This window comes from Falco punctatus (genome assembly GCF_963210335.1).
Source record: "Falco punctatus genome assembly, chromosome: 3".
Lineage (NCBI taxonomy): Eukaryota > Metazoa > Chordata > Aves > Falconiformes > Falconidae > Falco > Falco punctatus.
The window spans coordinates 80,678,144-80,695,711 of NC_137582.1; the positions used below are offsets into that span (position 1 = coordinate 80,678,144).

The following is a 17,568-nucleotide window of genomic DNA, read 5'->3' on the forward strand; positions in this document are numbered from 1 at the left end:
AAAAAAAAAAAAAAAACAAACCATGTTAAAACTTCATGAGAAGTTATTGGGAGGACTAGTTAGGGAATGCCCAGAGGCACATCTCTTAGTCCTGAGATGTGTACAAGACTTGCTTCAAGATGTGACTGTAAATGATTCGTAAAGGTCTCCAATATCCAATAGCTGGTAGAAGTTAAAAGTCAATAAAATATCTAGCTTGAAAACAGGTGGCAATTTATGAATCAGGCTGAGTGTTCAAGGGAACAAATAAAAGGGTAAAATAATGGTAGCTATCAAGCAGTCTGTTTAATTAAAGCAGAAACACTTAGTGCAAATGTGTAACACCCTTTAAAAAAGAAGGAAAAAAGTCCCTCCTGAAAAAGCTGGCATTGTAAAACTTTTGAGTAATGAGAACTCCTAGAATTAATGAGATATCAGTGAAATGCAGGAAAGACAGAAAGTGAATGCCCAAGCTAGAAGAATAGAAAAGAGCATACACTTGGCAAGTGAAACATGGTATTAGGCTAAAACAGATTGTAGGATTTTGGCAAAGGATTTGCTACTGGCATAATAACATGAAATTATTTTTCTCAGAAGTAGAAAGCTTGTTGTTCTAGAGAGAGACTAAAAGCTGACAGCAGGTAAAGTCATATCAGGTAATAATATCAATGTGGGAAAAGTCCTTCGATACAAGAAGTGCTTACTCACGTCATGATGACTGTAACAGAACAGGCTAAAAGTCCACCCATCCCACACACTCAAGCCACCAGCTGCACATCTCAGCTGGGCACCTGCAATGTGTACCCATCCTGCAGCAGTTCCACAGCTAAAGCAGCAATGACAACAGTGCATGCTGCTCTCCAGTGAGATGTTCCCTAGTGTGACAGGAAGACCTACTGTACTGGACAAACTACACAGACACTTAAGAAACAGGAGCTATTACTTGGCACGTTGGATGAGCTAGGGAAGTCCAATGCAGTAAAGGAACCACTGGGGAAACATTTCCTGATGGTATCACTCTTGCTACAAGGGAGAACAGTGAACCCAAAGGCCCTGTGTAACTACTCATTACAGAGCTGTGAGGCAAAAATGCACTGTGTGGAGTTTTAATATATAATTGTATCTATGTTTTGCTATGACAGTATGTTTTCTTGAAAGGTCTAGTGAATGGACAGGTATCACCTAGGTGTTCCTTTGTCTTCTTATTGGTCTTGTCATGAATTCACTGTGGGGTGTGCACACACACAGACACACGCATACCAGAAAAATGTGGCTAGTTGCAGATGCATAGGGAAAAGCAGTGAAAACAAAAGATAGTGCATTGACAGTGTACTTGGCAGAAAAAGTAACCAGAAGTACAAAAATACCCCCCCCAAATTCTGGATTTGACATATTTATAGTCATCGCCTGGCTGTACTATAATTTGTGTGTGACCTCGGATAAATGATCTAATTCCTTTGTACTTCAATACTTTAACTAAACCGGCATACTTTATTTGCCTATTTAAACTATAATGTCTTTTATTATATAAAAATCCAATAGAAGGCAAAACCCAGACCTAGCCTTCATCAATGCTTGCAAAAATGAGACAAGGTGTTTAAAACAAATGTAGCAATGAAAAATAAAATAATGTCAGTTTATATGCACTTGATTGCTGTTCTTTTGGGTTATAATTCTGCCTGCATATTCCCAGTAAATTACCATAGCTCATTTTCACCTAGTTATATTCTCTTTCTACTGTGAAAATTCAGCATTTATGTTGCCTCTGCTTTTGGCCCACTGGTCATACAGCAGGACACATTAAATAAGGCATTAACAGAATGAAGGAAAAACAGTTCCAGTACGTTAGAATTAATTTGGAAGAAAAAGTTTCTCTGGAAAAATATCTTGCAAACCTAATAGTGAACATATGCTACTAGTGAACAGGTCCCAGACTGCAGACCCATTGAGCACAAATCAGTTTCAAATCTCGGTTCCAGAGCTGTGGCTCTTTAATTCAGGCAGTAGCATTTTATGATCCATTCTGTCAACAGGAATTCCAGAACCTTTAAGCTGTTCAAGTTCAGAGCTTGCTTATATACCATAAACTGCAAGTCATTTTGATGACGTTTTCACATGGGAAGTTAGTACTGGACCACATAAAAAGCATATGGAACACATAGAAAATATACCATTAATATAATACTGTGACTAAATTACATTACTTGTCAGTCAATTTTATATTAACATTTGATTTTATGAATTTGTTTCAATGGATGCTTATAGGAGCTTTGAAAAAAATCAACCTAGATTCCCAAAAGTTCCACTGAAGGATAGGTATTGACTAAAATAAATTTATTTCCCCCCTATATTATCTATTCTCTCTGTTCATTGTTGCCTTTGCAGACAGTTTTTTTCATTTGGTAATTTTCTTTGCTGTAACAAATTTTTTTGCCTTTGTTTTTTTGGCTCTGCAGTTCTGTGCAACACTTGGAACGACACCTTGCTGCTCCTTCGACAAACTGTTAGAACTGGGTCCTATTTGTAAGTCTTTGCTGCTACTTTCTAAAGCTGCAGATACCAGTTTAAGTCACACTGAGTCATTTCCAGGGCATTGTGCAGCGTCAGTGTCCAAATTCAATAAGGCTACTTATAGATGAGACCTTCAGTTTTCTTTCTAACATTAGGTCAAGCAGCAAGTCTAAAGAGTGCAGAGGACATTGCCTCAAGGGTTTTAGTGGGGCAAATTTTGGAACACTGTCAGTTAAAAATTACTCTAAGTTCTTCAGGTTGTAAAATTTTTCTTCATGTCCTTCTACCCGCAAGCACATCTAGAGCAATGGTGAAGATCAGGGAAAAACTGAACACTAATTCTCCTCTGCATTGAGTGTTTTATTTCTGTGTGGTTCTAATGACTACAGAAAGCAGTGATATGTGCACCAAAAATCCACATGTATTTTCCCTCCCCGTTTTCCTTCCTCTTGCAAGAAAATGGGACAAATGCCAGGGTGTTTAATACAGTGATCGAGTCACGGACTCTTCATAAGTATTTCTGTGTTGTGTTTTGCTGTGTCAAGCTTTGATCTGCACCAAGGCTTGGTCAAAAGCCCATACTTGCTGGCTGATGAAAATGCAATGGAAGGGCACCATATATATTCAAGAGTACATTTAGAACAGGAAGTGTATAGCTATAAGCAATTGGAGGCAGCCTCATAGAAACACAGCTAGATTTGATGTTCTGTTAATTTATTCAGATGAGGCCTAAACATTTGGAGTTTGTATGGTGGGGACTTGCTCTGTGAGGTTTCCTTCCCTTCAGCACAAGTGCCAGAGACTCAGTTTCTCCCAGTCCTCCTTTCTAAAAAGGTTTCTAGCAGTTTGCTTAGCAGCTAGAGATTATTTTGCTGTTCATATTATTCCTATAGACCTGACCTAATAAAATAGTGACACCTACACTTTCAGGTATAACAACTAATCATGTTATGTTTCACCAGTTGCTCTCAATGAATTTCTGCTTGTGCAGCAGAGACCAGCAGAAGGATTACACACTACTCGGATCATAAGTCTCATGTTAGCTTTTATGCATGCAGGTCAATTGTCTTCTTAATATACACGAGCAGTAGTTCTCTGAAATAAAGACAATGTCCAAACCAAGTATATTTAAAAATAAATAATCAGTTGAACTTTGAACATGTTTTCAGGTAAACCTGAGTTGTGGATGTTATGAATAATATTTTATTAGCTTTTTTAAGACATTTATGCTAAAAGAGAATGTAGTTCACAAGAATGCAAATTCCAGCTTGAACATGGAGCCCAATTGCAGATCTAAATGAATATACCTCTGTATGTGGAAATACCCATCAGAATTATTTGCTGACCAGTGTAAAGATGTTACGTGGGCTTCAACTCATAGACCAGAATTGTTACTGTGTGCATTAATGCAGGTGAAATGTAGCAGAGTGTGGATAGTAAATTACATAATTAATTAAATATTTTATGTTGCTTAATATTGGTAAGATAAAGCTAGACATGTAAGGACTGTATTCTAGTAGAAGTGGGGAGGAAGAATATGTTATGTATACATCTTTATGTATTAACAGAAGCCCAGGTGGTAGAAACATTTAATCTCTTAATTTAATTTTAAATTCAGAAAATAATAGCATCAAAGAAAAATCTCATAGGCACTGGGTTTCATGCAAATTAACACAGCTTTTTAATCTGCTTTTTAATTTATTTCCCCTTCGATTACTTTTTCTTTTTTAGGTAATAAGGAAAATATCTGGATGCATATTGATGCAGCCTACGCTGGGAGTGCATTCATCTGCCCTGAATTCAGGCATCTTTTGAACGGAGTGGAGGTAAATGAAGTGTTTCTTCTCTAGCAACCTGCTAAAACCTAGCTCTTCCACAGAATTTGTGTGTTTCTTATGCATCCAAAAGTAATGATTCTTCTAGAATCTCTGAGTACGCTGCACCTCAGTTTGCACTACAAATTCTTGTATATTCTGTTACATTTCTTATGCTTATATAATTTTTACTGGTTTATTCTGGGGGTATGCAGGTAACCACAGTATATAAAAATTTGTCATTCAGTATAGCAAATGATAGTGAATCAACAAAGTGTTTTAGAAAATAGAAAAGAGGAAAGTTTCCCTGAACATCCAAAAAGGCATGTTTATAACTTCCTAATTCTACATTACACAAAAAGGAAAAAAAAAAATAATTAGCTCATTATGTCGGATTTTTTGCTTGCATCCTCAGTCATATAGGATACAGCCAGTAGCTCTATCTCAAACAGGCAGGGTTTAATAACAGAGAGAGCTAAATGAAACATTCTCCCCACAGCACTCTTGTTCCTTTCCTGCCTCCTCGCTGAGCTACTTGGCGTTGAGTTGCTTAGATAAGAATACTTCAATTTCCTGCTGCTCCCCTCAGACAGTCAGATAAGTCCTTGTCTTCCACATCAGCAGAGAAAATATTACTGTTTGGTAAAGCCCGAAGTTTAAACACAGCTCTGATAGTTAGTGACTAATGAAGAAGAGGAGGGGAAAACCCATCGCAAATAAAGCATTTCTTTCTGTCTCTTTTTTATCAGCAAATGAAGCTTGTTGTAATTTCCTGTGGGGGAATATTTTTTAAATTATTGTTATTGGTTCCTGAAGGAAATGAAACAGCATCCCTTGTCTGGGCCAGCATTTGTTGTAAGAGTAAATATTGAACAAGCATGAATAGGCTTCCTACCTTACATATTACAGGGAGATAGCTAGGTGGATGTATAGACACATAGACAGACAGACAGATAATCTTATTAGGGCAATTGTTAATTGTTTACAAGTGACAGGGAAGGTTATGAGAAGCAAATAATAGTAGGAAGGTTCTATATGGAATAGTCAGATCCTGGTGCGGCCAGGCCCCCATCTCTCTTTTTTAAGGCTGATGGCTTCTGCCTTTGTTAAAACACAAAACATGGATGAAGCCTTTCCCAGACAATGTCCATCTTACCTCCCTGGGTTTCCTCTGGTGCCACACCTAAACATATGTCATGTAAAATGGGCCTGTTACATGATTTATATAAACATGTATTGTGAATGCTTATTCTGTGTTGGTTTTTCTTTTGACTTAGATGAAAAAAATTACTTTCACTAAAAGAAAATACTCTGATAGTAAAAAAAAAATGTAATTTCCTGGTCAGTTGTAATTTTATGAATGAATGTGATACACAGATTCTGAACTAAATATATGATTTCTCTCTATATATGAATTATGTGTGTATATTTAATATTCTTGGAAATAGAAAGCTTAGTGAATTGTTATTGGAAACTGGGATATGAACCACAGTGAATGTTCCTGATTCCTAAAAATGCAGGGGTTTTTAGTTACACTGAGATACATACTTTTCCGTAACACATGTAGTATATACTATAAAGTATAACTGTTAGCAAATGCTAAAAATGTTGATAATATCAAAAGCCTAGCTGCACACCTAACATGAGTTCCATCTCAAAAATAAATGAAGAATTAACTACAATAGTTAAATAAGGTGGCATTAGCATGATCATTATCTGTAAAGACCAAATTCAGGAATTAATTTGTAGTTACAAAGTAAGGTGTACTCAGACAATGTGACAAAGTTGTATCATTAGCACATGGATCCTTTTCTCTTTAGTTATTCTGGTTTTTATTTATCCATTCTCAGTTTGCAGATTCATTTAACTTTAATCCTCACAAATGGCTCCTAGTGAACTTTGACTGCTCTGCTATGTGGTAAGTATTACAGTAAAAGGAAACATTACAAGAGACAAAAATCACATGTTAAATTAACCTGCCTTTCTAGCAGTAGACATTTATTTACATTTCTCTACTGAAATGAGAAGTTCTGGATAGCTTTAACTTTGTAAATTATTTACAAAATTCACTCTTTCATTTAATCCAAGTTTCAAAAGTGTAAAATTTATATATAGCACTGAGCTCTGCATTATGTTCCAGAGAAAAAGAAATCCTGAAAAGTCTACAGATTCCTACTTGCTCCATTTTGGGACTGTTTAAAATATAAATGAAAAACTTCGTTTAAGGATGTTAATACAACGAACAGCATGCTTTTTCTTCTTTTCCATAAAATGTCTTTTTCTTTGAGCACTGATTCTTTCAAAAGCCTTTCTAAACATGCTTGGGATTTGGCTGATGAAAAGCAGCTGATTTCAAAAAGGATTATTTATGCAATTTTGTACTGATTTTCAGTTTCCCCAGATGACAGCAGAGATGACATTTTGATATAAAAAGATGCCAAAGTAGAAACCCATAGACATACTTTGAAATAAAGTTAAATATCATAGCAGTAATAGCAGCAGCAATAAAAACATCCCATAATAGATAATCCCATTATGTCCCAGACTGGAATCTCCAGAACGTAGTGTCTACCAGCATCATGACTAATGATACTTATTAGCAAAACAGCTATTCAGTATATTCAGTTTATTTATCAAAATAAATGAAAACATTAATTTCAGTTATAATAGAACAAAATCTGCAAAAATGAAAAAAAGAAAGAAAAACTGAATATTAAAAAGAAGACTAAAACATAATCCAGAAAAAGGTGACCTTATTTAAAAGAAGAACAAATGTGAGACAGTAATCACTCAGTTGTCTTTGGTTAACCTTCGTCTCTTTTAATATCTTCAGCAAAGCTGACTTTTCTGCAAACGTGTAGATTATTCAGATAATACATTACATGTTTTCCTTTAGTAGTCTTCCTGACATATGCACTTCAGTTATTCCAAGCCATTATGGTTTTTTCTTCCTTTCCCTTAGAATAAATGACTTACATTTTGATGCTGATTCATTAGCAGTGGCAGTGAGTGACCCAAGACTCCAGTTTCTAAGTACCTCATAACTAGCTGTTGCTCTGTGTATACGAAAATAGGAAGACAATGAAGTTTCTTTGCTAGTTTCGTCCATCTTTTTCTCATCACGCAAAGACATTGTTAACACAGTAGCTACTTGGAAATGAGATAATACACCATCATTCTCTTTAATCTATGTAGGACAGTTAGGGGCCAGAGTCTAGTCCCTACGAGTTTAATTCCTCATTATTTCTGCTTTCCCCAAAACCCCTGTGGAACTATATTCAAAACATTTTACCTGGCTTTCTTCTTCCTAGGAAAGCTTAGTTTTTAGAGTTAGGAAAGTATTTTTCTCCATGTTGTTTCTTGCTTTTTTCTAGATAAACCATTTCCTAAAATGGTTGTTTTCATAGTTGGGAAGATTCCATTAAAAGGAATCTCGAGACTTTGCAACATTATTCCTTGCTCAAAGAGAAAGCTTCACAGCTATAGCCATTCAGGCTTCATTTCAGAAAGGCATTTATGTATAGGTGTTATTCACTTAATAAAGAATGAGGTACACATTTAAAGTTAAACTCTTTGAATTGAAGCCAAATCCATTGTCCAATTACTTCTAAAGCCCTCATCCAAAATTCACCTCTCTCATCAACCGTAACACTGTCTGAAAAGCTGAATTGTAATAATAAAGGATGAAGGAACCTGGTGAGAAAAAGTAACTGTTAAAGATACATAGCCCTCAGGATTCATGAGCAGTGTTAACCATGATATTGTAATAACAAGGAAAGAGTTCAATAAACAGTGAACACCATTTCAGAATCAAATTAATCTGAGTTCCATTGATGGACAGGCTTCTAAATCACGGAGGCTCCTCAGCACTTTCCCCAGTAAACACTCGTATTTCTTTTCCCTGCAAGTTGATTAAGATAATCTAGCTGTTATATCTGTAACGTATTTACTTAAATACTCAGTGCAATGTGTAGTACTGATCTCATTTGGGATTCGGAGACAATTTTGTCATAAACATGTTGTAAAATATACTGACTTCTCAACATATAGAAAAGAGCAGTCAATTTCCTATAAAAAGGAATTTAATATTGCCCTTCAAAGAGGGGTATATTTTCCATATTCAGATGTTAGGGTCATTTAGAGACTTTGCCTTGAAACTAACAGTCCGTTTTCTCTGACTTGTTTAATTGGTACTTTGGAATATCACAAAATAGGAAGAAGTGTCTTTTTTCAGAGGGAAAGAAAATAATAAACTTGCAAAGTCTTGGTATTTTTGCTTTTCTCTACTCCTTTTGGGTTTAGGTGTAAACTTTTGGTTGGGAAAGGTTGTTATAGTGTTTGGAAGGAAGGTGCATACAGGAAATCCCTATCTGTAGATGGAAGTGAAATTTTCCTGTTGTATTATAATATGGTATCAGCTTTTTGGTTATTGTATCTATCATTTAAAATGGACAGAATAGAGTAAGGTTGTTAAAAGCTGCAGATGTGCAATCCAAGTCAGTCACTTTTCACAGATTTTCACTACTTTATTCACCAGGATTTTTGTTGTGAATTTTGTATTATGAGTACTTAGTATGTGAACCTGTGCCGCTCAAGCTTGATCTTAGTAGGTCTATTATCATAACATCAAACTTTTAAGAGATGCTAGTTTATCAGTGGCATTTTTGAAATATATATTCAGGATCCTTCAGTGAACCAGGGGTGTTTACAAAGAAAGTTAAGAACACCACTTCTGTCCATTACCAGACCACACAAGCCCTTACTGCAAAGAAGTTTAAATACATAGGGTAAAGTCTAGACATGGTCTATAGAAGTGCAACTCAAATGGTTCATATACATTGATGTCCAGGCTTTGGATTTATTTTAGTAATCCTTTTAGATAGTTTTTCATGGTTGCCAGATTAAGACCTGTGAAATCCCCAGATGGAACAGACACCATCTTTTAAAAAAGCGCTAACATCACCAAGGAAGTACAAGATGACAGCATTTTATATCTTTGAAGCTAGATGTTCCTGCAGAACAGTTAGGTGTTCCATTGTTTAGCACAGCATATTACAGGAGAAGATATGAAGCACTCAGAAGACAACTAATTATATTGCTTGTAACTTGGCTTAGTTGTATACAGAATGAGCTACCGAAACACAACTATATCAAAGTAATCAAACATATCAAATAAACTACAGTAGAACAACTAGGTTTGTTAAAAATATTTACCCTAATTAAACCTGCTTTCAGTTAATATTTCTTCCTTCTGTCCACATGACATTTCCAGCACACAAATAAAATGAAATTGTTTTTATTGAGAGCATTCTGAATAACTTTTACTATTTTTCATGTGCATAAGCTATATACTTTCCATACCTGAAGACAAGTACTTAACCATTAACCTTGGTATTTTCCTGACCATTAGTGAGAGGAAGGCTTTTTGTTTGTTTGAATAAGATGTTTTATGAGCACAGTCAAGATGTGGATGAGAGTGGAAGTATGTACTGGCCTGTGCATTTATATATACACACTAAAATACTGGAAATTAGATTTTTACTTAGAGATTTACAATTATACATCAAAACACAGGAAAAAATGGATGCATAGAACATCATAAACAGTTCAAACATTTGTCATTTAGAATGTCCCTGTGTTGACATAATTATTGCTTACTTTGTAATGTATCTGTAGGCCTAATATAATGGTGTATCAATCTTTCCCTTTTTGATTTCTGGGTTCTTCTTCTTCTGCCTCTGTAAACCCCAACATTTGGGAAGGTGAGTCAGTCTTACACATGGAGTGAAGCATAAACCAGAAAAATCTTGTTATTACCCACAGGCAAAACGTAGCTTATTCTCTTTGAAAGGGACACACTGGCTTTTCAACCTTAGTCCAGTCACATCCCTCACTAGCTGGCAGTAGTAAGGTATGCTTCTCAGTTTTACGTTGTGCTGTAGTATGCTGTCACTTACTGTATATTGGGTCAAGCTAGGACAGGGTGGTACAAGAAGGAAGCCTGAGTCTGGACCGCGTGGCTCTTCCCTACTAGTGGCTGCTGCCACCACCGCAAGGTGGAGGGACAGTGGCCAGCATCCACAGAGCCTCACCATGGCTGTGCACAGTGTCTAGGAAGCTGCAGCTCTTCCCACACAGCTTTGTACTGCAGTAATTTCAAGGCAACTTCTGTTGACTGCAAACATTAACATTGCTTCAGCTAGTCTCACATTCTGGTGTGAGTGTCTATCACCATAAAAAGATCCTCTGTGTCTGTTTCTTGTCTGTTTTTAAATATGCAGTCGTGCAGTCATGCTGCCCGTTCCTGCTGAGCCTTACACTTAACTACTTGTAAGTACAGTACTGATATGGCTGTGAAAAAGCACTGAAAATGGCACAGGCTGTGCTTAGGAAATATGCCAGTTTAAACACATTCAATTTGCCTTCCCTTCTTGTGGAAATTTAATCCCTTAAATTTAATTCTTAAATTTCTCTATTTGCTTTCTTTCTTTTTTATACAGGGTGAAAAAAAGATCAGATTTAACAGATGCCTTTAAACTAGAACCCGTTTACCTGCAGCATCACCATCAGGAGTCTGGTAATTTTATGATTAAATGAGATCATGTTGATTATTATGTATGCACGCTGCTCTTTAATGGAAAAAAGACTTAAGATGAAAACTGAAATTTTTAAAACTAAGTTGTTTAGGAGCCTATTTCCATTTTCAGAATGCCCTAGGGAGTTAAGCTTATTAAAGTGCAAACACATGTCTAGGGAGATTTTGGTTAGTATAAAAAGCAACTGAGGGAAAGCCATTTTATAAAGCATTATATTAATAGTTTTGTATTAGGATTTCCCCAGCTCCAGACTTACAGCTTTGTAGGAGTGTTGATAAAATTTTTAATGATCTTGCGTCAGTCAGATAAACATATTATTGGGTGCTGTGTATTGAGTCCCTTAACCTGCCTTCCCCAACACATCTTTCTCCAGAATGGTTTCAAGCTATGATTTGTTTTTAGAGTTTCTAAAGTCTGTGACCTTTTCCTTAGCTTTTCATGCAGGCTCTGATTCAAATTTTCAAAACCCCATGTCAGGAGCAAACACTCCCTGAAACTGCAATAAAAAGGCGAGCTGTGTTTGATAGCTACTCTATTTTGAGTAATAGCTATCGGGGACTTTATCCCGTTGGTCTGGTATTTTTACATTGATTGTAGAGAAGGTGGTAAGTGTAGACTATCTGTCTTGTACCAATTGTTCACAAATGCTTTTCACAAAGTGCTCACAAAGAATTTACAAATCTTAGGCCCTGTACAAAGCTCCTTAATGGATTAGTGCTGCTCTTTGCACATAACTAGCAACTGCAGAGTGGCATTTACCATCCTGAAGACTGGTTTTACACATTTGGTTATTAACTGATTAATTGTGAAGAAGGTCACAGCAGTGCAGCATCAACATGTGGTGCAAGTTCCCTCACAACTTTCTCAAGAGGCTGAATCACATGTGGATGTTTTTAGCATTTACTCTATCTCATATTTTTCCTGGAATTGCTGGTGCTGATCTGTGTTCAGATGTGTATCGTGAGTATTTTTATCCTCTCTCTGTTATGGCTATAAACATATTGACATTTAAATTAATACCATCCAGAATTCCACCATTCACTAAAAAGCCCTAGGAAAAATGGATTCCTGTGCTTTTACCCTAAACTGGCAGAAATGTTACACTTTTCCTTTTCTACAGTTCCAAGCAATGCAAATATAGACCAGTGCAATAAATAGGAAAATGCAGGAACTCTGGAGCTGAGGTTCACCCTCCAGAGGCTAGAATTGTTCAGGATAAAACCCAAAACAAACAAATAAACAAACAAACAAAAAGACTGTCTTTTTGCCTTTTAAAATGAGAAATACAAGTTATAACAAATACACCTGTCACCGTCTTTTACTTAACATACATGAAAAATATTTCTCTTGAGGAGAAAAAATCCAACCTCAACTAAAGTGAAAATAAGTTCTTGTGACAACTGACATTGCCGATACAAGAACCATAGGTCTTCCCCAGGTTAAGTAACACCAGAAGGAAATCAAACCTTTCCTAAAACTAGGTGCTTTCAGTGAGGCCACCTAGCTGATCTGAAAACTTTATCTCCCCAGTTGGATGACAAATTGTTTAGCCTTCATCTTGCCTTCAGAAGCTGTGATAGCATGTTATATGATCTGGACATAATGATTTCAAAGAGATCAGCTGATTACTAGCAGTCTAGTGATGTTGAATTTTTCTATGCTCTATTCCCATTTGATAGCAATTTTCCAAAGAGCTGGACAACACTCTTCAAATGCAAATGCCTTTAGTTAAACTGTTAAGTCCAATCCACACTTATGCCTTCAATAAACAGTCAAATTTGCAAAGGTGCTAGGCTGTTACAGTTGATCCCTGTGGGTGGGATGTCAGGACTCATGAAAATATGACTTGTCTAGTGGAGGGTCTTATTTTCTGAATATGTCTCAGGTCTGAGAATTCCGATCATGGTTTACAAGGCAAATGAAGTAGTATTTTTGAATTCACTCATCTCTCACTCAAGAATTTAAATGAGCGGAAAAATGTCTCTATCTGTGAGCAATTACTCTTAATAACCATATGGCAATTATGTATGCCCCCAAGGGGAAAGTCTTTATTTTGTCATTAATTATAATTTCATGTGATTTGCATCATCACACCAGGAAGATTATACTAGCTTGCTTGGCAACCCACGGTATAGGTCAAGTCCTAATGGCAATGCTGGAAGAATGCAGCTTTATACTCTATTGTGAACACCACATATGCTCCCCTAATGCAATTCCTCCTGGTTAAATACAGATGTAAGACTACGGATTGTAATCAAGGACTAATCATTGATTGCATTCTGCTTCAAAGCCTGTGAAAGGCATTGTTGTGGGTCATTAGACATAGTCCCTTACAGGAGTGCAGGATTATTTATCCGTCACCAGTTCTTTACTCTCTTTGCTACCAGTCTTGTAGCTATCAAACAAAAATGGCTGCTACAATGCAGAAGACTGTGGATGTTATCAAATTACCTTCTTACCAAGCTGACACAACCATGTTCGCTTCCAGAAGTCCAGGAACAGGTTAATGATTGTTGGTTGTTGTGTGGGTTTTTTTTAATCTGGAAAATAACCTGGTAACACATTAAAGAACCAAATGACTATATGTTGCAGAGAGGAAGGACCATGGTTTTTTGTATGTTTTTTGGCTGTGTAGATGAGAGAACATTGGCAAGAGAGCTTGTACACAGGAAATACAGGTGGTTTTTTAACTCTTATAAAATAAAAAGGCTGAAAATTATGTAAATGACATAGACTGGTCAAATTCAGAAGCTACAGTTCTATACTGTACCTTGCAGTTCACAATTTCAGGAGCACTTGGACAGCATTTTCCCATGAAATTTAAGTACTTATGAACTTCATAAGTTCCTATGAAGCTTATACTCCACTGCAGAGTAATAAAGCAGAATAAACAAGCTAAGCAGATGCTTCTACATTTTCCTGAATAAGTATTTTAAATTTTATGTCAGTTTAATTTCTGTCACTGGCTTATGGCAAGTAATCTGGTTTTATGTTACTGTTTCCTTACTGTGAAATCAATTTAATTACCTGATTCAAAGAAACCATCTTGAATTCATCTTGATGAATCTTGATTCTGTGTGCTTATAGAAAAGATAACTAATAATGCCCTCTGCTTGCCTCCCTGGACTGCTTTGTGGCTTGGTCAATCTGTGTTTGTAAGAGGCTTTCACTACATCAAATGAAAAGCCATAACAAAATGTGGAATGCTATTCTCCAAGGTCAATACTGAGTCGATTTTTCCAGTCACTTACTAGACAAGCCGGAGAATTAGCAACAAATACATGCATGAGAATAAAAGGTAGTTTGGAACTGGATTATTTTAAAAAGTATTACCAGTTCGCTAGGGTAAAGGTGGTGACATTTCACAGCAGACATGGAGGGATGAAGTGAACTTGGGGATTTAACAAACTGTTTAAAACAAAACTAATAATAAGTATTTTATCTACTAGTTCTCCTTACAAGAAGTAAATAAACATAGGTTTTAGTCCATCACCTCCACAGTATCTGCAGTACAACAGAAAGGTAAACTGTAAACTTTTTGATTTGTTAGTGGTATATTCTGACTAGCTAATTACAAGTACTGTCATTTAGCATGCTGCCAAATATCCTGCTAGGTATTTAGGGGTCCTGTTGACACTGATGATGGTGAAATTTGTAGCAAACATACAGGACGGCTAAGATACAGCTTTTTCAATAACATTAGGATGATTGAAGGCTTTGGCTGTTGTGATAAAGCAATGTGAACATTTTTTTCTTTGACTTCCAGGTCTTGTAACAGATTATCGGGTAAGTACAGCATCAAATCAATAATTAATACTATTACTTGTACATATTGATATTTTCAGGACTTCTTTTTTCCATTTAATATTGTAAACCTCAAAACCTTATGTTTCTTTCCAGGAAGGATGTAGTTTGCTAAATTTTTAACATTCCCCAAGCTGAAACTGTAAACTTTTATTTTTTGGGAAAAAAAAAAAGTTTAAAGGCAGAAATAGCCTTGCATGTACAGTATCTCAAGGGTTAGGCAGTAGAAAGAGATATCCTAAAAGGGTTTTTTCCCCTCAACATAGTGAACAATACTTTAAAAAATAATAATGCATGTGTTTTAGTCTTTAACCAATAGAAACACTGTTCTTTTGAAATGGCAAATGGCCTTGCCATTGTAGACACTAGCCCCACAACTGTAAAGAAGCCAATGTACATGAGTTTCTAAGAGTTATTTTTCTAGAGCTTTTGAGGAGAATTCAGGATGCAAAAAGAAAATTTAATTTGCCCTGTGACACTTCCATTCTGACACCAACCTCCTTTTCCAATTTTAATTTGAAAACTTTAAGTATTAAACAGTCACACCAGGAATAGACATGCCTATTATTATCTGATCCACCTTTAGCAACTTCCTGTAGGATGTGGCAATGTTGTATGCTTCAAAATCATTGCAGAATGTACAGTTTCTGCAATATCACTGCAGTGGTGACTTCTAACAGGGATGCCCTCCCTTCTCCCTGGCTTGCAGCACTGGCAAATCCCCCTGGGCAGGAGATTCCGCTCCCTGAAGCTGTGGTTTGTGCTGAGGATGTATGGGGTCACAGGACTGCAGGAGCACATCCGCAAGGTAACTGGGATTTGCTTTCTTGGGTAACCTGTGGTGGGGTGGCGAGGGAAAATGAGCTGGCTACCTATCTACTTTCTATGATTTCTGTACACATCAGTAAAGTCAAATTCAAGCATACCTTTCATCTTTATGATGTTTAGGGAAACCTCTTGTGAGGGGACAGCAATGACTTAGCTCTAAATATTTACAAAATACCAAACTCCCTGCAGACACACATTTCTTTCTATTGTGGTACTAAACAGATTCATTCCCAAGAAAGGCTATTTCCACTGTTGTAAAGTCACTGCATGTGGAAGTCTCTTTTGATTTGGAATGGTTCTGGGATAGAGGGTGTCCTCTTTGCTTCCCATTTTTATCACACTATAATTTTCAACTGACTCTACAAATGTCAAAATTAGATTTTTATCCTTAATGAGGCTTTCAGAAATAAGTTTTAACAACAGTGGCCATCATGATGTTCTGTCATCCTTGTGGCAATCTGATACATATCCTTGTGATGAAAAATTGATAAAAGGTTTGTTACCACTTTGCTAGACTACCATTAGTTTCTAGTGGGATTCTCTCTCAGGTTAGATTTCTGGAGACTGCAGTTATTTCAATATGATGCCAAATTTTTAAGTAGGACTAAATGTCTCACTGGGAAGATAGAGAGTTGGAAGCCTCATATCAAGTATACGGCCTTTTATCAGGCTGGTTTCCACAGGTCAGTATTTACATTCAAGTTCCCTCTTTCCCTGTCTCCCAGACATTTCCCTGACTGTCCAGCCAAAAAGTGCTTCTCTTCCTATAATCATAGCTGAAGACCAGGTTGTTATATCTTCCGTGACAATACAGTTCAGGAAGGCTAAGCAAAGATACTGACTCCAGTGTAAAACCCTAATATGTTCCCTTATTCGTAAAGGTGATTCAGACAGCTGTATTTCCAAGGGCTTGTTAAATTGAGAATGTATGTTTAATGTTTCAGTAAGGACTAAATTGTTGCCTGGTATACAGAGAAAAATTAGTTATCACCTTGTGTTTGCAACTCTGAAAGGGGAAGAGGGAAAATTGTGTGCAGAATTTGGCTCACTGTATCTGTCAAACTGTAACTATTAAGTCAGTTCCTCCTCCCCAACCCCACCCACTTGTCCCACCCTGGATAGATGCTGATGAAATTTAGCGGGTTTCAAAGCAGCTTGGAAAAAAAAAAAAAAAAAAGGAAAAGAACTAATTTCTGTCTCCAGCAACTCTCTGTTGACTTAAATTTCAAAAAATAATTGCATTTCATTTGCTCTCTCCTCTAGGAGAATTTAAGATCTTTCTTGCGAGTTTGCAGACATGTTGGTGAAGTTATATCAGTAGCTGCAAAACAGCAATTATAAATGTGTTTTGTAACTTGCACATTTTCTTCTCTTCTCAGGAATTATAGTGGGTTCCAGGTATATTGTGATGACTTTTCTTTTGGTAGTGTAGTAATGAAGTATGTAAACCAGCCTGACACTGCTTTATATTTTCAAACCTATAGACAAGTTTCTAAGTGAAAAGTAATTTGGAATTTAGCTTCATTTGTTAACTTCACTTGAACATTGCTTATCCCAGTGCTTGGCCTTGAAAAGTTGCTTTCTTTTAACCATGTAGAGTCTTGTAAATAACAGCTTTTATATTCCTGTTGCTGGCAAAGGCAGCCCTTGAAGAGAAGAACTGGTATGTGTCTTGTGTACTTGGGACTTCTAGCTGGGGTTTAAGGGAAGCAGGATTAATCCTGAAGCTGCATTTATTACAGTGGGTGATAGAATGCACATAGTTAGAATGAGAGGAGACCTAGGAATAGTGGCAGGGGCAGGTATTGTAACCTTCAAGTGGAGACCATTGTGGCTGGAGCTGGGGAAGTGGGAAGAAGGGCTCTCTCTGTTGTGTTATTAAGGAATTGCCCCAGGGAAAGGGGCACAGAGTCAGGCAGAAGAGCAGAAGTTTGAAAAAGCTCCTTGGACTGGAACCTGGGAAGGGGATGCCGACATTGGGATGTAGCATGCAGTCATACAGTACATAGTTTTCATACGTCGTTATTTGTGTGTAG

At 36.7% G+C, this 17,568-nt stretch overlaps 1 protein-coding gene across 1 annotated transcript in view; it reads left to right on the forward strand.

Annotated features, from left to right (window-relative positions):
• LOC308061083 (uncharacterized protein) overlaps nucleotides 1–17,568 on the forward strand; it is an 84,685-nt gene that overhangs the window by 44,469 nt on the left and 22,648 nt on the right. The window contains exons 7-12 of the mRNA XM_080380629.1: nucleotides 2,436–2,502; nucleotides 4,222–4,316; nucleotides 6,155–6,222; nucleotides 10,805–10,881; nucleotides 14,667–14,686; nucleotides 15,414–15,512. Coding sequence (XP_080236755.1) covers nucleotides 2,436–2,502; nucleotides 4,222–4,316; nucleotides 6,155–6,222; nucleotides 10,805–10,881; nucleotides 14,667–14,686; nucleotides 15,414–15,512 — 426 coding nt within the window. The remainder of the gene's footprint in view (nucleotides 1–2,435; nucleotides 2,503–4,221; nucleotides 4,317–6,154; nucleotides 6,223–10,804; nucleotides 10,882–14,666; nucleotides 14,687–15,413; nucleotides 15,513–17,568) is intronic.